The sequence below is a fragment of the Eptatretus burgeri genome, chromosome 17 (genome assembly GCF_056783735.1).
Source record: "Eptatretus burgeri isolate ZD-2024b chromosome 17, Ebu_testis_v1, whole genome shotgun sequence".
Taxonomy (NCBI): Eukaryota; Metazoa; Chordata; class Myxini; order Myxiniformes; family Myxinidae; genus Eptatretus; species Eptatretus burgeri.
This window is the reverse complement of record NC_140977.1, coordinates 5,666,196-5,689,953: the sequence shown is the minus strand read 5'-3', so window position 1 is coordinate 5,689,953 and position 23,758 is coordinate 5,666,196. Positions and strand designations below refer to the sequence as shown.

Below are 23,758 nucleotides of genomic sequence, written 5' to 3'. Positions count from 1 at the left end.
TACGAATCAGCCAGATTTATTGGGGACACATCGGGGAACACGACACAAGCAAGCATGCACGACAATGTTATAATCAATCTCTAACCCGTTCTTAACTAGGGAGCTACGGATTACGGGTTTTGAAGGGGACCCTAACGAGATAAACCTTAGACAACATGCAGACAAGACATGGACAGCATGCAGACAAGACACAGAGTACTTGGTGATGCTTCATGGACGAGAGGAAAACGTGTCAAGGGCCCGAATGCGATTCGTGACAAGCCGATGTCCACGGATTTGAGCACCCAAGCTCAAACACGCCGCATGGCAAAATGGCGTCGTCCTTTTTCTTCTCAAGGCACCGCTTGCGCACGCAGCCTCAGCGCGTTCTGACCCCGCGTAATGTCGACGGCACAAGACCATCAGATCGATGGTGGGTTTCAGCTGGTTTCTCACAAGGTCCAGTATACAAGTCCAGGCCTGGCCTGTTCACCAGACAAGGCCAAATCGAGGTGTTGGGCTCCGCAGGCTGGGTCCGTGGCCGAGGAGGCACCGCTGGCCAAAACCACTCCTCCACAAAGTCGATCGCCCGACTCAACGTGCAGGTGGCCTCTCCCACTGCCAAAATGGCAGACTCGACGCGCTCAGTTTCACCACCGCGTTCCCAGCACTCGCTCTCCTCACTGTCCACTGCAGTTTCACTTCCTCTTTCTCAGCCGATGGCAGACTCGACCCTCAGGTTCAGGCCGTTCCTCTCTTACAGATCGCCGGCCACACGCACCGTGAGTTTCTCCTCCAGCTGATGGCAGACAGATCTCTTGCAGTCCCTTCCTTGCCTTTCTTTCGGCTCGCTCTTCACGAAAAACCCATCGCGCCACCTCGGTGCTCAGTTTCACCACCGCCTTCCCGGCACTCGCTCGCATCAAAGCCGACTGGCTCCTCCCTTCAGTTTCACTTCCTTCTCTCGGCCACCCCCCCCCCCCCTTGGTGCGCTGGGCGGGGACTATTGTCCGGAGAGAGGAAGGAAGAAGAAGAACCTCTCAGTCCACCACCAATGTACGAACAATGAATAGCCTCTTACACCTCCCGACACACATGTAGCGTCCATTTACCGAACAACCTGGCTAAACATGCATTTAATGGGGGTTCTGGGTGAATCCTATATTTAATAACACACTAAGGGCCATTTCCGCAACACTATTATGAGCTATTTTTGTAGAAGTTAGCCGGGTGCAAAAGCTTGCAAGTGCATTACCGTGATTAGATGTCTGCCAGGCAGGAGATCGTGTGTGTACACGTCGGTGTTGCGTGTCTGCCTATCCTCACCGGCAGATTTGTTTGTTCAGGTTATCATGTTGGAATGGCATTTGTGTTCATTTACATCATGAGTGTTTGTAAACATTTTGTTTTGTTAAATTAATGGTGTCGTATTAATTTGTGATTGGAATGAAAATATAGAGAGATTGAGTTTATAGTTAGACAGAGGAAATTGTTAAAGGGAAAAGGAAAAGGCGGGGTTTCCCCGATCGGAATGGAAGGCTGTGACGTTCATTCATCCCTCGTCGGTGATTTATATTAACTGGAGAAGACTGCTCGAGTTATCACTGAGACGGGACTTACTATTTATCCTTCAGGAGAATTCTTCTTCAATGGTCTCACAATAGGTCGAGGAGAAGAACTTGCGTGCCATTGCGATCTGTAGCGGCATTATTTTCATGTTACAATATGTAAATATGCTCGAGCTCAGGTTCATCGGGGCTTTTCCGGAACCGGGTGCAACTGGAAGAGAGATGAGAGGGTTGTTTGGTCGTGGGTGTAATGAAGGATCGACTCGGATTCCAAACACCTCGGACGTCTTTTCCTTCCTCGCTGAAGATCCGCCTGCTTGGCGTTTTGGACGCGAACGACCGCCATTTGTTGGTGTCTATCAAACGCATTCCATTCTATGGTGATCTTCTGTGCCTGGTGTTGTGCTGAAAAGGGCAACCTTTATCGTGGAGTTTTGCTCGTAACGATTCTTCCCTTCATATTGGTACCTTCGTGTGGCTCGTGTGTAAAGAGCTCTTCCTTGGCTTCACACAGACATCGAAGTCGATATACCAGGAAAAATTACAGCACCGTCAGAAAGCATCTGGAAATGAACATTTAAATAAATGAAAAATCAAATGCAGTTCAGCTACCGGAGACAATGGGGAAGTATGGTTCGTATGCTTACATAATGTGTAAGCACACCCTGCTAGTAATGTATAAAGCTCTTTCTAACCACTGACTGACTCACTCACTCACTCACTGATATTAAAGATCGATACCTTCTGGGTGATGTAGAAAGCTGTAATTTTGCATGCCGATGGACATCGAAGCCAATACACCAGAAAAAAATCACAGAATCATCGAAAAGCATCCGTAAATGGAAAAAAACAAATGCAGGTGAGCGACCCGAGACAACAGGGAAGCACGGTTCGTTATTGCTTTCAATGTATAAGCATACCCTGCGAGATAGATACACACATATACACATATACACTATACATTGTACGTTCGCTCTCGTTGAGGAAGACCTAGAAAGGCCTATTTGGCCGAATGCTTGTCACGATTAAGATCACCAGAACCTTCGTCCGTGACTCATTTCAATTCTTCCCGTCATATATGTATGTATATATATATATATATATATGTATATATATATGTATATATACATATATATGTGTATATATATATATATATATATATATATATATATATATATATATGTATGTGTATATGTATATGTATATGTATATATATATATATATATATATTGTTACGGTTCTCGGAACCATATGCAAACAGACATACAGTTGTCCCGAAGTTAGTTATTCCATTCAGTATATGTGTAGATAGATCCCTACCTTGTATGTAGTGGGAAGACATTGGGGGTGCTTTGCGATGGCTTTTAGTAAGGTGTATGAATCATTTCTTCCCTTTTATTTTGAACCACAGTACCTTCTTCTCGCCTTTCGGAGGCAAAATCTTTGTGCAGTACCTTTTTGGCGAATCCAGACACGCGTGGAGTGGGCGGGCTTCCCGGTATGGCCGAACTCCCTGCCCAGAAAGGGCGGACCCATGGAAGCCCCGTCCAATCAGGGCGGACAGTGACGTCAGCTTCACCAAGGCCCCTCTCCGCTGAGGGAGATCGATAAATTATGAAGCAACCCTGAGAGCGGAGAGCGTTGGAGTGAGGAGCGTTGGAGTGAGAAGCGTTGGAGTGAGACAGTTCGTCAGCTGGTAGCGAAAGAAAGGAGGAAGGTCGTCGAGTGGTTGCGCTCTTTGGGAGTCGTTCGTATTGAGTGTGAGAGAGCTGGGAAGACCTCGACCCGACCTTGACCGGGTCTCTCATTGGGTCCTGTCTGCAGCCCTGATTCTCACCTCGGACTCCGCTCTACTCGACCCGGGCTCTTTCACAGACACTGTCTCCACGCGTGCGGCCGTGCACCGAGCTGCACGACCATTGACAGGTGCCTTGATGGAGCATTCCTTCCCTCCAACGTTCAGGTACCCAAAAGAACTGTGACCTCAGCTCACCTCCCTCTCTGGCTGCGGGGGTCCTTTGCCATACATCTGGGTTTATTTTCGTCTGAGTGTGTGGCGCCGTCTTTAAGTAGAGTTGCATAAGTGTTTTTATTTGATCATTGTAAATCTTGCTTGTTTTATTCCCGCGTAAGTCTACTCTGTGTCCTTTTGTAAGTTGATTGTAAATAAATTATTGTAGAAATGTTCCCAGTTCGTTTTTGTCTTTTTATTCATTGGTCGAGCATGGTTCAGATCTGAGTTTAAGCCGGGTCTTTATCCCCGATAATCGGTTCATTCTAGCTGGTACGTCCTTGGTAGTTCCGCTCGGCTGCATCCGATCCGGAGTTGGTAGTTGGTACGCTACCGTAGTTGGTAGCGTGACCCGGTTCGGGCAAGGCGTACCGAGGACGTGGTTCCCCTGTAGTCAAAACCGCGTGGTTAATTCGGTAAACTGATTCTAGACAAGAAGACCCGATGCCACGCGGTTGAAATATTGGCGTCCACGGTCGGTTCAACGACCCGCCGCGTCACGCAATTATCCGTGAGCGATGGCCTAAAATTCCAGGAGTCTGGTGGGAGATGACATAACTTCCCCCACCTCGAGGTCGTTCTCGCCACACCGGACCCTGGCCCACAACAATATATATATATATATATATATATATTCTTGCTTTTGTTGTGATTACTGAAATGTCTCAAAATCTGGATTAAAATTAAGAAAAAAAAATAATACAGATTTTCATTCCTTTTTTTATGGCTCAATGTTAGTTGAAATATAAAGTGCATTTTGCAGTTAAAGCAGAACAACATTTTAATTGCCAAACGTCTTCATTCTGTTCTTTATGGTGTTGTAGGTTTGACCATGTCATTTCGAAATCATTTCCAAAAAAATATTTAAAAAATCATTTTGTCTCTTTCTTTAAATGACATGAGATCACATTGTTTGCAGGTAAAGTTCATCCAGTGAAGAAAGAAAATTTTCAAAGTGACTTGTATCAGAGTTCCCAAGATGCCTTGAGCAATGAGTGTGTAAAGCAGGAACCCTGTGACTCTACTCACCAGCAGCCGAAGAATACTCCTCAGCTTCTTGAAGGTAAACAGAGCAACGCACAGAACACACAGCACTGCTCTTCTTGCAGTGATGAAATGCTTAAATTCTACATCATATCGAAGGATGGATTCGTTTGTACAACAGTGTGCACCCATTCAAGCCTGTTTCTATAATAAGGACATCTGTTGCATTTAAAGTTCTGAGCACATTTTATGTACTTTGTTTTTATGTTTGTTTATTCGCAATGAATAGGAACTAAAGTTATTGGTAAAACTAAAATTTAAAGTTTTAAGACTGTTTCATTGATCCAGACTGTCATCAGTTATTAAAACTTCAAGGTTTGTTGAGTTTTGGAGGATAAGTTCAAGTTTGAAAATCCTGATATCAAGACATTGAAAACCAAAGGTTCATGATCATTGCATAACGCTAAAAAAAGTTAATTGTCATCCATTCACGATCCTTCAACAAGCAAAGTCTTATGCTCGAGTGAATTTTTTTTTTTGTGTGTGTGCATACTTGTGAAACTGACTATGCATTGAAGGACTATGTATTTGGTTTAAGTAGGAAATTAAAGGATCCAGTGTACATGTTTAGATTAATTTAATTGCATATTTATCTTATCTGTGGTGCCATCCCATTAACATTGAGGGATGTGCCTGTCCTCTTAAAAGTAAGAGACATTGTGCAGTCCAGTGGGTGCTCGAAGTATCCACCTTCATTTTGATGGGATCACGATTGATGGACCAAGTTGTGAAATTTTGTTGTTTTCAAAGTATTGTTTCGACGGTTGTTTTCAGGATAATGTCTGAACCCTGGACAGCTTCCAATTGTAGTTTGTTTGTAGTAATATTCCGCAGGATGTTTTTTTTTTAAATATCTCAATGATGTTCTTCTTTGTCACTCCCATTGTTCCAACTATCACTGGTACATTGGCGGCGCTCTTCAACTTCTAGATTATCTCGACTTATCTCGACATATTTTGAGTTTGTTTTTAATACCCATTAACTCTTGGTCTTTGTCTTCAATTTTATATGTTTCCTGTTGTTGTTTTTTTGGATTCTCTTCTTTCGCTTTGGCCTTTTGGTTCCTCTCATGAATTGTTGTATCTCATGAAGTTGTGTCGTTTCCATGGCGGTATCTGGTTTCTGTTTGTGGGGCATAGTCTATTCTCTTGCGGCATTTTCCTGTTACTTTCTCTTCAATGAGCACCGCTGCTGCAATGCACACAGCACAGTAAACCCTCAAATATCGCGGACTTCAACCAATCGCGGGAAACCTATTGTGTGCCGATTTCTTTCTTGTGGGATTTCATTTTGACCAATCGCAGTTTTGGAACTGAGACCGATCATCGTTTGCGTCCTGTGCGTGTACGATTACCTCCCACTGCAAGCCTTGTGTTGTTTCTCATGCACCGTTTTTAATGAGCCCAACTAAAAAGCGATGGACAACGTTAGTTGTGCCAAAAGGCAGAGGAAGATTATGATGTTGGGCGAAAAGATCGAGTTGTGAGATCGGTTGGCTCGAGGTGAAAATGCGGCATCTGTACAAGCCACCATTACATGGTCAATGGTTGTAGATAGAACCTTCCCCATTGTTCTCTTCATCATTCCTAAACTTTCATTTTCCCTCAAACCTCATTCCCAAACCTTCGTTATCCTTCAAACCTCATTCCCAAACCTTCATTTTCCAACTCTGTACTCGAACATCATTCCAAAACCCTTAATTTCCAACCCCTGTTCTCAAACACCCATTCCAAAAACCCTTAATTTCCGACCCCTGTTCTCAAAAACCCATTCCAAAACCCTTAATTTCCAACACCCGGACTCGAACCGCCATTCCCACATCCTTAATTCCTGACACTGTACTCGAACCCCCATTCTCACGCTTCATTTTCAACCGTGGCGAATGAAACTAATCGAGGCGAAGAAATTTATGCCGGAGCAGGTTTTGAGCACTGACGAGACAGGATTATTCTGGAAGAGGATGTCATACCTCGTACCTTCCTCTCCAAGCAGGAAAAATGGGGGTTCAAGGTAATGTGGTTCAGGATTGTGTTACCCTTCTCCATTGTAGCAATGCTGCAGGCGACTTCATCGTAAAACTAATGCTGCTTTTCCAATCGCTGAATCGCCTTCCCCGCTCACTGCTCACCCTTCCCCGCCTTTGCTCACCCTTCCATTGCACCCTCCCCCTCTAACAGCATCATCCCGAGCTAAGTCTTGTGGTTTCTATGTACGACAGAGTACATGTGAGTAGGTAATGTTCTTACCCTCGCACACCTCGCTGTTTTGTAATAAATTTAAAAGGTAAAACTTGTGTTTTTGTTTAATTAGCCTATCCCCCACGCAACGCAAGACGGTGTTTTTGCAATCGCTTTTGTGTGTCTGTCCGGGCCGTCACTGTTTTACCATTTGAGCTTTTGTCATCACAATTTCAACAAAGCTTTGTTATGAGAATATGGACAAGACAAATTCATAATTTTGTTGAAATATTTGTCATTATAATTACTGGATTATTATTGTTATTCTTCGACCCTTTGTTGGCTATTAAAAAAAAAAATGTTTTGCTCTTATTTTTTAATATTCCTTTTTTTTTCTCAGCAACTACTTGTCCGATTGATACAAAATTTTCAGGGTAGGAGCGATTTATTTTATTTTTTCTCCTCCCCCTCCCCCCCCCAATGGAGAATATTTTAATGATTATTGTGACGTCATAGGTCATGTGGTATGGCAGCCATCTTGGATTAAACGCAAAAAATGAAAACATTACATCTCTGAAATCACTAATCAGTAAATTTTGAAACTTGGCACAACTCATTCTACTGCCATTGGGGAATAAAGGATTGTAAGGATGATGTCATCGGTGAAGTGGTAGACCAGCGACCGATGTTTTAATCAAAATCCTTGTTTACCATGTTGAGATTCAGTGTGAATGTCCAGGCCGTAACATTTTTACCAATTGTGCTTTTGTCATCAAATCTTCAATGAAACCTTAACGATGAGATTGTGGAAAACACATTCATGAAATGTGCAATTATTTATTTATTTATTTTAACTGTCGTTTTCTTCAAGTTTAGTTTGAGTACAAAGCGGACACGGATGGGCTTTGCATTTTGAGATTCTTTTTAGTTTGCAATGTTTTGTCATAAAGATTGAAGAGCCAATGTTTCTCTTTCTCTCTCATACCTTTCCAGGCCCTTCATTGGGCTGAGTCTCTGGTGGTGAATAATCCAAGCTGTGTTTCGTCCTGTCACGTGGCGGATCATGCACTTATCTCTGGCACACACTGGTCTTTTTTGCGAATGATGACTTTGAGTCTTTTATGTCAACCAGTGAAAGCACACAGTTAGAACAACCAAGTTGGTTTTTAGAAAGGTTTTCATTTCTGTCTTTCATGGAATGCTTCGTCTGTAGCTTCCGCCTTGTGAAAGATGATTCACAGATATAGGATCACATTTTCCTCAAAATAGAATGCATTATGCGTTTCTTTTATGTTGCGTATTTCACAGCCATTGTGATTTATTGATCCTTCTTTTTAATTGTTTTTGCAGAGAATCAAATGAAAATGGTTTCTTGTTCCAAGTCAAGTTCCCAGTTGTTTGACACAGAAGTTTCTTTCAATCAGAACATGACACAGACTTCTCGTCAGGAAGTCAACAAACATAGCCGTGTTCTAACCAAGAACAACAATTGTATTACGACATTCAAGAAAACCGAAAGGAATGAGAAGCCGCACAAATGTTCCATTTGCAAGAAAACGTTTAGTTCATTAAAATCTTTAAAGAGATGTCAAACGTTACACAAGCGTGAGATGCCATACAAGTGTAGTGTGTGTAGCAAGGAATTTACTCGGTTATCATCTTTGAAATGTCATAAAGTAAAACACACAGGAGAGAAGCCTTATAAATGTCCTGTATGTGGCAAGGATTTTGCTCGTTCATCATCTTTACAAACACATCAAAAGATACACACAGGAGAGAAACGCTACCAGTGTTCTGAATGCATGAAGGCTTTTATTGATCTCTCCAAGTTGAAGCAGCATCAAAGAATACACACCGGAGAGAAGCCCTACACATGTTCTGAATGCCAGAAGAGTTTTGCTTGTTCATCAAATTTGTGGAGACATCAAAAAATACATTCTGGAGAGAGGCCCTTCCAGTGTTCTCTGTGTAGCAAGGTGTTTGCTCTTGCTTCATGTCTGAAAACACATCAAATAATACACATGGGAGAGAAGAGAGAGAAGGCTTTCACGTGTTCTTTGTGCAGCAAGGCGTTTACTGTTGCTTCACGTTTGAAAAGACATCAAAGAATACACACGGGAGAGAAGAGAGAGGCTCCTTTCAAGTGTTCTTTGTGCAGCAAGGCGTTTGCTCATGCCTCACGCTTGAGAACCCATCAGACAATACACACCGGAGAGAAACCTTTTAAGTGCTCTGTGTGCAGAAAGGCTTTTGCTCGTTCTTCATATTTGTATACACATGAAAAGATCCACACAGGAGAGAAGGCCTTCAAGTGTTCTCTTTGTATCAAGATGTTTGCTTCTTCATCATCTTTATATCAGCATAAAAAAATACACACAGGAGAGAAGCCCTACAAGTGTTCTATGTGCACCAAGGCATTTATTTATCAGTCAAAGTTGAAGCAGCACCAAAGAATCCACACACGAGATAAGCCTTCCAAGTGCACTGTATGTAAAATGGCATTTGCTTATCTCTCAAATTTGAAGATTCATCAAAGAATACACACGGGAGAAAAGCCATACAAGTGCTCTCTTTGCAGCAAGGAATTTGTTCATTCAGGAACTTTGTATACACATCAAAGAATACACACAGATGGAGATTACAACCAACAGGAGAAACCCTACAAGTGTTCTGTTTGTAGCAAATTATTTATTTGTTCATCAACTTTACATCGACATCAAAGATTGCATACTGGGGAGAGAATATACGAGTGTTCTGTGTGTAGCAAGGCATTCACTTTTTCATCAAATTTATACAGACATCAAAGAATACATACGGGGGCAAAGCCCTACAAATGTTCTGCTTGCAACAAAAGATTCATTTGTTCATCAACTTTACATCGACATCGAAGAATACACATGAGGGAAAAGCCATACAAGTGTTCTGTATGCTCCAAGGCATTTAGTGATTCGTCACATTTTTATCAACATCAAAAAAACTCATGTCAGAATCTCTGTACACACAAAAGCACAACAACGTATGCAGAGTAATCCACTGGCACATCTGCAAAAACTTCACGATCTCGGTGTCAGAAAAACCATGGGAGCTCGAACCAAGAGCAGTCGTGGAAAAGAAGGACATGGTATTCACGTAGGACCTTTCCACCCCATCAAGCATGAACAGAGGAAACGAGGCAATGCAAGTGGATGCGGTACTCAAATACAACAAGGAAAGGATAGTATTGCTGAGCTCGGTGTGAGCTCCCAGCAACCTTAACACAACAAATGCAGTGTTTTGAAAAATGTCAAGCTCCAGAATCTGAAAAAATGAAGTTAAAATAACCTTAACGCTGAGGAGTGTAGATATTTTGGATCAAAGGGAGTCATAAAACCTAACCTCAATGAAAGTTTGACCATGTTGAGAATTTTTTTCAACAAAAAAATTACAATTGGAGGGTGCCTGGGCATCAGTAACAATCCTGAAAAGAGCCCTGGAAACAAATGTATGAATACAACAAAACCTTTTCCTTGAAATGTGTTCCTATAAAAACAGAAGATGGTTATTTTTGAGATTTCGAGAGGACTCCGTTTCACCTCTTGGTGCACCGTACTATTAGCTTCGCTTCTGGTGCCGTCACACCCGGCTGTGTCGTTAATCATTAATAGGTATCCAACAGGTCCTCGTTTGGTTCACTGGGGCACACCTGAGTTAACTACACCTGGGTCAGACAATTTCCCTTTGTTGATCACACTCTGATGATGATTGCAAAGATAATCTGCGATCCAAGCCACATGGGAAGAAGCCACACCAATATTGATTTTTTTTTGTAACGGCGACAGAATGATCAACAAGACCGAAAGCTTTTGAGAAGTCAGTGAGGAGCACAATTGATATTGATCCTGCTCTGTCTGCGTGTTTGTGCAACATGTTCATGACTTCCACTTTTCAGTGCATGGTGGAAACCTGAAGATTTCCGAACTGTGCTCAATAAAGTTGACTTCTCGTCATGTTAAGTTATGAAGTGTTCAGCTGTCTTCGTGAAGTGGTCTGTTAATGCAATAGGATTGAGATTATCAAGAATTGGTGGTGAAGACTTAGGAAGTGGGACCACATGAGTGGATTTCCACTGAGAGGGTACTTTCTGCTCATGGTATGAAGTGTTGATAACATGAGTCGGTGGACTGGAAATTTCATAAGCACTAGCAGTCTAGCACATTACCCGCATGATAATTGTGTCACCCCCTACAGTGATAGGGTGATTGCCTTGGCCACCCTACAGTGACAGCGTACCCTTTCTCACCCATTACCATTTTTATCACTCCACAACAGCAGGAACTCTTTAAAATAAAGTGTCACGCACGGTGCCTTTCATAGTATCAATAGAATAGTCGGAAACGATAGCAAGGACCTGCATAAACTGTACGGTGAGAGCTCTGGTTGAGAGAGTGCATGGTGGAACGTGAATATGACAGCTCCGAAGATGTCTTTGACTTTGCAAAGCAGGAAACACCAACATGGTGGCCCTCGTATCAAAATTGTGTATGGAGTCAGGTGAACTTTCTAAGCAATGGGTGGAACCTGAACGGATGGACGCACACATGGCTCCTTTTATTGTGTAGAAGTCGCATAAACCTAGCGGAGATTACATCAGGTCCGCAAGACTTCCGCGACTTGATTATTTGAGTTCAAAGGAGATGTCACATGGCTCAACATTATGCACACGCTGTGAGTTTTGAAGGAAAGACCTGTTGAGGGGCGGCAGATCGTGACTAATGGATATGAAGCGACCACACACAGCATCTGCAATAGCCTTATGGTCATTTGGGTCATTATCAGGAGCAGTAATATTCCTCGGAGGAGTGTGGCCAGTCATCACCCGGATGTGTTAGAACCATTCTCCTGGGGTTAACTTCTTCAAATTCTGAACACGAGTTGCGTAATCGGTTTCCTTTGCTTGTCGGATTAGTTGATCAACTTTGTTCCTCAAATGTTTACATGGACATTCCTTCTTTTTACCTCCACCACCGAAGGTGGATGTTTTCACCCCTGTTTGTCTGTTTGTCTGGCTGTGAGCAGGATATCTCAAAATGGTATGGACGGATTCGGACGGAACTTGGTGGAGAGGTTTGGTGAATGACAAGGACGAATTGATTGGATTTTGGTGAATATCTGGATTCTATTACTTTTTCGGTGATTCGTTACGATTGAGAGATGAGGCCAAAAATGATATATAGCACAATATCTCAAATTTGTTGTGGACAGTATATTAGAACTTGGTGGTTGAGTTGGGTAGGAGACAAGAACAAGCCGATTAGATTTCGGTTAAGGTCCCGATGCAGATCCGGCCTATCAGTGGGATACAAAATGTAAACTGTTCAGCTTGGCGGAGGTATGCGCTCCACCGAGTGTTGTTTTCATTGATGAATGCTTTTTTTCGATTCGCAGTTTGATTCGTGGATGAGTCCAGCCGTGGTGTCGAGGATGGGACTTTACAGATTGCATACAACTTACCCCTGTCAGATCCCTAATACAATAGTAATTCTAACCTACTCGAACATACAGTCCATACAATTCTGACCACATTATAGTTATGGATGCCAAAACAAATGGTCTGGTAGTCCCTGCTCTTTCTATGAATGAATATCATGGAGTTGAAAGGATTGAAAGAGCAAGAGGAGTTAAAACAGAAGAGGCAGTAAAAACACAGAGACCACCAACCAGTGTGTGATGTGAAAGCAACAGACCTTGTGCATTGGCCTCATGTCACAGAATCAAGGAGAGATTAAATTCAATATCAGCTCGTGACAGCATGCTGAATTACACCTGATTTACATCATAAAATAAATACCAAAAGAATAATCATTTTGGTTTTTATTTTGACGATGTAATTCAGGTGCAAGACTATCTGTCAGTTCGCGACCTCTTGAAGGTTTCCAGATTCCATGTGGTATGGTGACCCTCATGCACAAGAAGAGTGCTGGGGAGAACGTGTCATACTGATGCCCTATCGCGTTGCTCAATGTCGACTATAAATACAGTAAATCCTCATCCAATGCGGGTCTTCACAATGTAGATTTGTTTATACATGTGGGAACAAATACAACCGTTATTTCCTCAGCGCTCATAAACTTCATTATATGCTGGTTTGAATGTTGCACTGTGACCATGTCATGCTCAGACATGACGTCTCCTGCCATCTTCTACCACCCACGCTGTCTTCAGTCTGCAGAGTCCCATGGTCGAGTGAGCTTGTGGCCAGGAGATTTCTTTAACTCAACGTTATTTAGCCATATTCTGTACCCTTAAAAACACAGTATGGCACCGAAACATGAAGCCTCCCCAAATGGTAGTGGAGTGAAGAAACCCCAAAAGGTTATGACATTTGCAGAGAAAATCGTGATTTTAGACGAGTTGCAAGGGGTTGGGTGGGGGGGGATGAGTGTAGCATCAGTTTGGAAGCTTCCAACAGCTTGGAAGCCAAAATTTCAAGTGATTTTTCCAAGACAAAAAGACCAAATTTCAAGGAGTTTTCCAGGATAAAAAGACCAAATTTCAAGAAGTTTTCCAGGACAAAAAGACCAAATTTTAAGGAGAGACTAAAAGTTGTTTTCAGGACGTTTAATACAAATGTTTTATGTTAACAAGTGATATTGGAATAAACCACAGGAATAAGAAAGAAGCGTTGTTTGTTTTCTGTTATCCCATCGAATATTAAATGACTAGAAACACCCGCTCGCTTCGGGATCAGCCTGGGGGGAAGGGTAGTGCAGGGTAATGGGGGAGGTTGCTCAAATATATTTGTGCTGTGGCGAATAATCTCCCATGTCTGCAGCAGCGGATCAGTAAACCACGTACTTGTGGCATGTGTACAGGAAAACATTTGTCAGTCATCCCCACAACCCCACCCCGATTAAAAAGCCATTAAAAGGTTTTTGAGCCTATAGGTGTGGGGATTTTATTTTTTATTTTTTGTGCCATTGACCTGACCCTGGCTACTACTAACACATATGCAAAATCTGGTGGAGATTGGTAGAGCCCTGTTTTTTTTACACTCACCAGAGGAGAGGGCATTGCATTTGGGTCTGTTTGTTTGTCTGTCTGTTTGTTTGTTTGTTTGTCTGCACAGAACTTTAGTGTTTTTCTCCGCAACCGCTTGGCGGATCGAGATAAAAAAAATTCACTCTTGGAGCAACTACTCGTATAGAATGTTTTATTGATAATTATGGCATAATAGGTCATGTGGTGTGGCAGCCATGTTGGAAAAACTTTGGACCTCTGCACCAAGGAAAAAAATTGAAACTTAGCACAAAGCAATTAATGCTCATGGGGAATGTGTGATTTTTTTATGACGTCATAGGTGCCTTCGTTATGACATCATAATTGCACATGTAAAACACTACATCTGATCAGCATGAAAATTTTTGAGGGTCATCTTGAGATAAAAAGGTCCACAGAAAAAGATTTGATCACGTCATCGGTCATGTGATTCTTTTTTGTTTTTTTCAAAACCTACAAAAATGTTCTCTCAAATGGCTGAACAGATCGAGGTAAAACTTTACAAGTATGACCGCTGATCCGTGAGAAACAAAAGGTTCACATATATGACATCATAGGTCACATGGTTTGGCAGCCATATTGGATTTACCCTAAATCCTATAAAAAATATTCTCCAGAACGGCTGGACAGATCGAGGGGAAACTTCACACAAATATTCCTCAAACCTTGCGGATACCAGAGGTATTCATGAATAATTGATGACACATGATCTGGCAGCCGGAATTGTTCAATTGTTTTGAATCTGGGTTGTTATTTGATTTGATTTTTTTTGAATAAGGCTCACTTTGGCTGTGCCTGGTTGGTGTGCTGTATCACGTGATTGGGTTTATATGGGATATCGTATATCATGACTCGCCCGCTAGGGGTGGCAGTGATGTATATTCGGACGCGCAATAAAGCGGAGTTACTGCTACGCTCTTGCCCTCCATGTTCTGCTGCACCTCGGATACCACAGTTGGCGACGAGGATGGGATCAACGAGTCACGGCGCACGGACAGGTGCCCGTTTTCGTCGAAGACGACTTCGAATTGTTTTCGGAACAATTGGGGTGCTATTTCCACGCGAATGATGTGGGCGACGAGAGCAGACAGAAGTCGATCTTGCTCGCCTCGCTGTCGGCGGAGCATTATCGACTGCTGAGTGATTTGGTGGCGCCAGACAAGCCCAGTGGGGACGCGCTGTCGTTTCGGGACATTGTGCAGAGGATGAAAGCACACATGGCGCCGGAGAAGTCATTACAGCTGGCTCGATACCAGTTCGATCGCCTCGCGAAAGGTACAGGGGAGCGCGTCGCTGATTTCGTGGCGCGGATGAAGCATTCTTCCGTGGCCTGCAAGTTCACGGCAGAGGAGCGTCCAGCTCGGCTCAGAGATCATTTTATTTCTGTTTGCAAGATGCGAAAATGGTTTCGGCGGTTCTATGGCTGAAGGGTGAAGCCATTACATTTACCTCGGCGGTCGACACTGCTACAGCTGTCGAGCAGACTCTCTGAGATGTTCGGGCCATCACCGGCCGCAGCATGCCAGATGGCCCGGGGGCCCACGCGGTGTCGCGAGCGCCCCGGGATGCACGCACGTCCTTCGGTGCGGGTAGGGGCCTGACGTCACCGCACGAGCGGCGAGGTGACCCCGCGGACATGTTTGGGATGCGGAGGTCGACACCTGCGCCGTGTGTGCCCGTTTAAAAGCACTGTGTGTTTACGTTGTCACATGGTGGGTCATCTGAAGCGTGTGTGCCGAGGGACGTTGGCCACCGTTAAGGTCAGGGACGGCGATGTGCGAGGCGACCCGGGGCAAAACAGGCAGCCGTTGATGGGCCTGTTTTCAATTGGCCCTGCGGCGGCGCGCCCGATGACGGTGGAAGTCGAAGTGAACAACACGCCAATCACGTTTCAGGTTGATACGGGAGCGGCGGTGTCGATCATCGGCAAACAGACCGCACGTAGACTCAACGACCTGAAGTTTATCAGGTCCGACCTCACACTGTTCACGTACACCCGCAAGAAGATAACACCAATCGGGATGGCAGACGTGTCTGTGCGGTATCAAGGCCAGGTCGCCGCGCTTCCGTTGTACGTCGTGCGGGGGAGGGGTCCATCTCTCCTCGGCCGAGACTGGCTGAGCCGCATCAGGCTAGACTGGGCCGCCATTCACCTTGTGCAACCCGTGCCGAGCCGATGGGAGGATCAGTTGGAGAAGATTCTGCAAAGACATCAAGGCTTGTTTTGCGACGACCATGGGAAACTCAAGGGCATGGAGGCAAAGCTCTTCCTGAAGGAGGGGTGGTTCCTCGTTTTTGTAAACCACGACCGGTGCCGTATGCCCTGCGGGACAAGGTCAAGGGTGAACTGGATAGGCTGGAGGCCTGTGGAGTGATCGAACGGGTGTCGTACTCAGATTGGGCCACCCCGGTCGTCACATTGCTGAAACGGAATGGAGACGTCCGATTGTGCGGGGACTTCAAGTCCACGGTTAACCTGGGGCTCAACGTGGAGCAATATCCACTGCCGTCAATCGATGAAATATATGCACGATTGGCGGGGAGTCGATACTTCACGAAGCTTGATCTGCGTGATGCATATTTTCACCTGCCGATGGATCCCGAGAGTAGCGACCTTTTGACAATCAACATCTGTCAAGGGCTCTATCGATATACCCGACTCTGTTTTGGAATTGCTTCGGCCCCGGCCTTGTGGCAGAAAGCCATGGATCAGGTTTGCGTTGGCCTGCCCGCTCAAACCTACCTGGACGATGTGCTCATTGCGGGGAAAACGGTGGACGAGCATCTTGCGAACATTGCCCAAGTGCTGACGAAGCTATAAGCGTGCGGCCTGCGCTTGAACAGAGACAAGTGCGCGTTCTTCAAGCAGCGCTTGGAATACCTCGGGCACGTCATCACGCCGGAGGGGCTGTTGAAAGGCCCTCGAAAGGTGGAGGCGATTCTCCTGCCATTCATCTCTATGGACGGGCATTGCGGTCCAGGCTGGATTTGCTGCGACCTGGAGGGTCGGTGAGTGGGGCGGTGTCGCGCCCGACGCTGCTGCACGGTTTTGATGTGGGACAGTGGGTAATGGTGCGCGATTATTTCCACGGGTCCAAATGGGTGCCGGCTGTGGTCTCTGTGGTACTGGGGCCGGCGAATTGCATGGTGCGGACTGATGGTGGGGAGGTGTGGAAGCGGCACGTGGACCAAATGCATGATCGCTGTTCAGCGTCGCGCCCCCCACCCCCTGTGCCGAGTGATGTGGGACCCCCACCTGTGATGTCGCCATGGCCGGACGTATCCCCAGGGCCGGGCGTGCCGGCGTCGGCGAGGTGTTCACCTGATTCAGTCCTACCCGAGGACGACGAGCTAGCTTGTCGGCCGGGGGCGGTTGTTGTTGCGGATGGGGCGAGTCCGGTGAGGGTGTCACCTCGACCGAGCCGGGAGGCGTCTGAGCCTGGGCCGTCTGGCGTCGCTGCCCGTCCGAGGCGGGTCAGGAGACGTCCGCGGTACTTGGAGGATTTTGATTGTTGATTGGTTTTGTTTGGTCATGTTATAATTGTCATTTCATCATTAGAATTGTCATTTTACGAGGGGAGGAGTGTGCTGTATCACGTGATTGGGTTTTCGTATATCATGACTCGCCCGCTAGGGGTGGCAGTGATGTACATTCGGACGCGCAATAAAGCGGAGTTACTGCTACGCTCTCGCCCTCCCTGTTCCGCTGCACCTTGGACACCACAGTTGGGTTTGAGGGTAGAGGAGTAGCAGCTGAAACGCGAGTCATATCAGGTTCCTCCTGATGACTTCATCTTTGCTTTTTGCTTGTTCGGGTTCCTTCTGATGACTCCATTACAGGACTGCACCTATTTGGTGTTCCATCTGATTTGAATTGAATTTATTTCAATCCCATTCTGAATTCCATTGAATAACAATAAACGTCATGAGTTGGGGCCAGGTGTCCGATCAAAGCGGGGTTGCATCAATGCAGGATGTCTTGATGCCCAGTCATCACTGCCAGCAGTTATAAAGTGGCAGTTCTTTTTATCTCATCAATTACGTAACACACCAGTACACAAACGCCACACAAAATACACCACGCAAAACTACACAAACACCATACAAAATAAGTCCTGGCGAGGGTCTGAAATCTTTGCTTGCTGTTTTTTCTTGTTGTCTATGATTTTCAGACATTCACAATGAATTAGGTTAAAATTGGTAACGGGTCTCTTTGTATTCTCTTGAAGAGACCGGCAGAATTAACAATTCCGACCAGAACTTGGCAGAACTATTTGTGCAATTTTCTCGATTTTTCCAGGAGTTTCAAGGACTGAAGCAAGTTTTTATTTTTATTTTTATTTTTTTTATTTTTTAAGGATTTTTCATTACTGGAAAAAGCTTTATTTTATTTATTTTTATTTATTCAGGAGTTTCAAGGACTTTATGAACCCTGTTCAAGTGAGGATAAGATCCACGCTCGTGTGAAAGTTTCTCGGATAAATCATCTCAATGAAAAGATGAATCGGCTGACGAAGGATCACTGATCAAGTGAAAAACAAGGGCTCGGTGGTTTATGTTTTCGAGAATACGAGAGTTTTCTTTTTCACATAATCTTCAGCATTTAAACAAAAGAGTGGCAATTTCATCATGGTTAACCATAATTGGTGTGTTCCTGAATGCAAATCAACTCCAGAAAATAGAGGAAACAAATGTCCATGGATGACATTGAGAGGTGTCGAGTTCCTATCATTTCCTGTTGATACAAGAGAACAGCTGCAGTGGACGTAAAAACAAACACACACACACACACACACACACACACACACACACACACACACACACACACACACACACACACACACACACACACACACACACACACACACACACACACACACACACACACACCTCATCCATTTAGAGTCGAAAAGCTGTCTCTGTCTCTGTCTCTGTCTCTGTCTCTGTCTCTGTCTCTGTCTCTGTCTCTGTCTCTCTCTCTCTCTCTCTCTCTTTCCTCCTTTTAGCAATAGATACAAAAAAATCTAGGATATTTATCTCTTGTTGCCCAGGAACCAAACAAACATTATATTTGCAAGTCAAATAAAATATTTTTTATTTATTTATGAAAAAACATGTAGGGGGGGGGGGGATGGAATCTCCAAATAACAACCAAACAACGTGGGAAGGAATGATCCCTACCAGTATCTTATAAAAGTCCCTTCTCAAGTTTCCTTAATATCCCACCCAATATTCCCATCCCTTCTGTATCCACTCAGACATTCTGCTACCCTGTTCCTCATTTTTGGAGTCATCCATTTATTTTGTTTGCCAATATGGCAGAAATTTTCTTTACCTACTCTCCTTTCTCTGCTTCTTCCCTTCTATTTTATCCCCATACTCCTATACCCTCCCAATCTTCCTCCCCTTTCTCTCAAACCCTGTTTAACTCCTATCCTTCTCCTACCATCCTACATTCTCTTTTTTTTTCTTCTTCAATGTAATCCATACCTATACGTACACAATGGAGAGATACCTGCAACTCCTATCCTCTTCCCTTCTATTCCTTTTCTCAATTTTGGCATTTCCAATTTCTTCCCTCCCTCCTCTCCCGACACTGTGCAAGTGTAATAAATAGATACGCTATAAAAGGGCCGCATTATCACATCTATTTACATGAGGGGGTACTGCACGATTTGCTTGAATGATAGTACACACACGGTATATGGAAAGGTGAATTTAGAATGCTCTTTTTCAATAACCGGTACGACCTTCTGTGAACCTCAATGAAAGCATCAGCAGACCGTTCTGGGCCCTTTTCCTTCCTAAATTACGCATTGTGCTGTATCTTAGAATCCACGAGACCTTGTAATCCACAACAGAAACTTCACGGCAGAGTGAGTTTTACGGCAAAGTTTCCCAATTTCCACAAAGAAGAGAGAATCATTTAAAATCTGATCATGTCGAAAACCTTCCATATTGTCCAGGAGAACTTGGGGGAGTTTTTTCAAAGCAAGCATGAACCAGTAATGTTGGAGTTGTGGTTGAGGGCTTGTTTTCACCTCGCTCTCTGTCTAGGCACATGTGTATTATGTTGTCCCATCTATTCACTCATATCTGCTTTGGAATGTCTTGTTGGGGGAAAAGAGGAGAGTTCAGCACTCATTAAACAGATTAATAATATCACGTAAGATTCTTTAATAGTAAATTAGATTCAGTACTCTCTCTCTCTCTCTCTCTCTTATTTCAATGGATACTCACAAAACGGTTTGTGAAGTCTGATCTTTTTCTGTAAAGTAAGAACGACTCCTCACATTTACAGGTGTGTCTGCTCTTATCTTTACAGACATTTTGAACGTCATGCACCAAAGAGAACTTCATGTAATTGAAGATGCATCATTTCCTTTGATCTCTTATCTATTCGTTGTGTCCATGGCCATATTGGAGACATGGACATGTTATTTTTATTTTCACTGTGCATATCTACAGGTACAAAAGGGCCGTATGTTAACTTATTTTCACCAAGTTCATTTAGCCAGAAATGTCAGTGAAGTCGGTGAAGTGAACTGCAAATTGATTGTGTGAGCACGTCTCCTATGATGATTGTACGTGTGTCAAATGGTAGTTACAGTACGAGTCTGAAACTGAATGTGTAATTGAATAAACACCTCCAGACAGGTGCATTGATTTAATTTGATGTTCTATACTCTCAGAGCGTCGGTGCTTCCAAAGTAGTTTCTGGGCAAGGGTTATACTTGGTAGTTTGCCATTGTCTTCCCAGCGTTGTTTGGCCATTTTCTGTCCTTTAAGTGCTGAATGTCAAGCAAGGAAGCAGCACAGACAATTTTTTAAATCTTCATTATGACTCGAACTGGGTTTGAACCAACAACCTCCCAGACTCAGGGTTGAAGAATTACATGTGACAGCTATATACACATAAACTGGTGTTTGGTTGTCTGTCTGTCTATGCCTCGCCGGGTAAAAAATTAAAGTAACACCATTTATTTATTTATTATGGAGAGCAGGGGATTACCTTTGCGTAGTGCATGGAATGAGAGGATGAGTATGCAACTTCTGCGACGTCAACTTTTCGCACTCATTTTAAATTTGCTTTCCTCAAATAAAATTAGCAGATGGAAAGATATTGTTACGGCTGTGGAAATTCGCATTACACTATAAAGGGTCCTCAGGTGAGATATATCGGTAAGTTCATGTGCAGTTAGCCCAAACCCGTTGTATCGAGGGAATATATGTGATCCATTCGGGCTGCGATTCTTCAGTTAGTCGTTTTTCTTTTGCTGTCGTTAATTTGGTGCAATAACAACAACGAACATCACCACAACCAACATCTCAACGATCACGCCATTCACTACACGACGCCAACAATCACGCCATTCACACCACGACGCCACCTTCCACAACTACGCTACCACATCTTCGCCACTCGCCATTCAACGAGCACCGTGCGGTCACGATCTCCGCGGGACGGATGAAACGGAGCGGAGTGGCAGCTTAAATATCTCCCGCCCAAAACGCCCGCGCTTTGGCATGGGGGAGGTGCGATTTGAGCCAGAGGTCAAAGGTGAAAAAGGTGGGGGCCTGATTTTGGGGGAATAATTCCCTGGCCCCGAGCCAAAACTGACTTTCCTCGTCCCCCGCACAGCGCGGGGAGGGGGGAACAAGAGGGCACGCCCCTTTTTGGGAAGCTTCCAGAAGGGAGGTGGAGCCAGAAACAGGGCGGGGCGAAGGGCGGAGCCCCACTCTACAAAAGGGTGGGTGTGAAGAGTCGTGTGATTGGTTGTTCCCTTGTTCCCTTGTTCCCTTGTTCCCTTGTCCCGGTTCGAGTTGGGCTCTTGTTTGGTCGGTTGTCGAGGCGTGGAGAGTCCTTGCTCTTGGTGTGTACATCGGATCGCCCTGGGAGAAGCTCAAAACCGGGAGAAGCTCGAAACTAGGAGAGCCTCGAGACTGTCGGAGCAAGGATCGTACTGTGCAGTGCTGGATTAACCATTAGGCAGACAAGGCATGTGCCTTTGGGCCGGCCAAAAATTCTTTTCACATTAAATATTTGTCTTTTTTTGTATTAAATATTTTGTTCTTGAATCAGTTCATCTTTTGTCTGGGGTCCATTTCCATGAGCCTGAGATCTAATTTAAATTTTTCAGGTCATTCTCTAAAATTTCAAAATGTGCCTTAGGGCCAGCCGAGGCTTAATCCGGCACTGGTACTGTGTGTGCATCGTCCGTTCTGTTCGTGGTTCAGTTGAGCACAGGGCTTCTCAAGCCAGACGATGCAGTCCCTGGACGGAGTGCCTGCCATTCCCCACCCCGTCCGCACCGAGATAGCGGCGAAACCCAGTCCAGTTTCCCCAAAACCCTGTCCGAGCTGTCGGGCGGACGACGCGAGCTACGCGCGGCACGAGCTCGGTGCACCACGCCGGAGGGACTCGAGGCTGCGGTCGCCAAGGCTGGACGACGCGCCCAGGGAAGTCGCGACTTCTTTTCTTTTGGGGTTTTTGTGTAAATGTCTGTGGGTGGCGCCAGTCTGTGAAGTAAAATTGTGTAAGTGTTGCCGTGTGTAAGTCCTATTCGGTAGTAGATCTGCATTCGTGCATTGCTTTTGTTTCTTTACCACCGCATACGTGTGTTTCTTTGGTTTTATTGTATTCCTGTGTATTGCTTTTGGTGTATTACTGTGTTATACGTTCCTTCCGTGCTGCCGTGTGGTGTGGAATAAATGTGCTTGTCCAATTGTTCCCGCTCTGCTTCGTCTCCTTCTTTTAATTGACTCCATCCTGCATCACGTAAGGGATTTGTAGTGGGTTTCAACATCCCGGTAATTAATCTGAACCATCAAGGCCCTCGATAACTCCGCTCGGTTATCCCTGTAGTACGGAACGAGCCGCTTAAGCGGTTTGTGTCCGGAGTCGACCTGGGGCGTGGTACAACTCGGTATGTTATCCGCGTGGGTACTTAGGTAAATCAACCATTTGGTGATCGGACCCTATTTCGCGCGGGTAGAATGCGGACTGAGTTGTGGTGAGGTTAAACCCCCACCCGTGACTGGCTCCTGGCGGTAGTTCCCGGAGGGTCACGACTGAATTGTCTGTCCGGTGGGCGACGCGGTCACGATTCGAGTTACGTGGCCGATCGCACGCCGGCGGGCGTGAATTCGCAACAATATCAAAAGAAATTGAAAGGGAAAGTTTTGCTGTGTTGTGTGATGTCGGCCTACCTTTACGGTCTCAAAATGGTGGCACGGACGGAGAGACCACAACAGAGGTTTCAGGTCTGCGAGAGAACAATTGTGTCGGGATTGGGGTAGTGAAGAGGATGGGTAGAAGGATGAATGAACCGAGAGAGGAGATTGGTGTGCAGATGAGCTTGAGTGTATGGGTTGAGGGAGCAAGGTGGGAGGAAACGAGATAGACTGCTCGAGATGGGAAGATTGTGTGAGGAGTGATATCAATACGGTGGGGGTGTTTGGAGAGTGGAGAGAGTTGTCCGAGGACAGGGGTAAGTGGAGGATTTTCGTGGGCAAGGCAGGGCAGAAGCTTGGTACCATTGGACCTCACCTCTTATAAAGGTTGAAGAAGGAAGACAGAATAAAAGCAATAAATCATCTTAATTATTCAATCCATAGTTGCTTAACACTTAATTCCTTTGGAAAATGATTAAAGCTGCAGACTAGCCGGGAGGCGACGATGGTTGGCAGGTATTATTGAACAATGCCACGATAGGTACAATTGAGTTAGTGGAAGCTTTTGAGGAAGCCCTACCGTAAAAACCTATCTCTTCCGTCAAAATTGACCAAATCAAATCGGGTTTTTTATATGTTGTACTTATGAACATTACGCACAGCTTCTCAGAAATGAAATTGCGAGAGAAAAAAAAGTTCAAGTGGGTGTCGCTCTGCCCACAAGGAGCGTGGGACGCCCCTCATACAAAAAAGACACAACTATACCATGA

General features: G+C 44.8%; 1 protein-coding gene across 4 annotated transcripts in view; it reads left to right on the top strand.

Annotated features, from left to right (window-relative positions):
* The window catches only part of LOC147009165 (uncharacterized), a 25,470-nt gene extending 2,925 nt beyond the window's left edge, over window positions 1–22,545 (top strand). The window contains exons 2-4 of one of the 4 annotated variants that reach the window (XR_015052982.1): window positions 4,478–4,621; window positions 8,130–11,919; window positions 21,639–22,545. Coding sequence is in view for 3 of the 4 variants with exons in the window: in XM_085862774.1 (XP_085718900.1) it covers window positions 4,478–4,621; window positions 11,835–11,919; window positions 21,639–21,804 (395 nt within the window). In the remaining variant the exon portion in view is untranslated. Of the gene's footprint in view, window positions 1–4,477; window positions 4,622–8,129; window positions 11,920–12,203; window positions 20,132–21,638 lie in introns of those variants that run through there. The other 3 variants (XM_085862774.1, XM_085862776.1, XM_085862775.1) reach the window with 3 other exon arrangements.
* The last annotated feature ends 1,213 nt before the right edge of the window (window positions 22,546–23,758 follow it).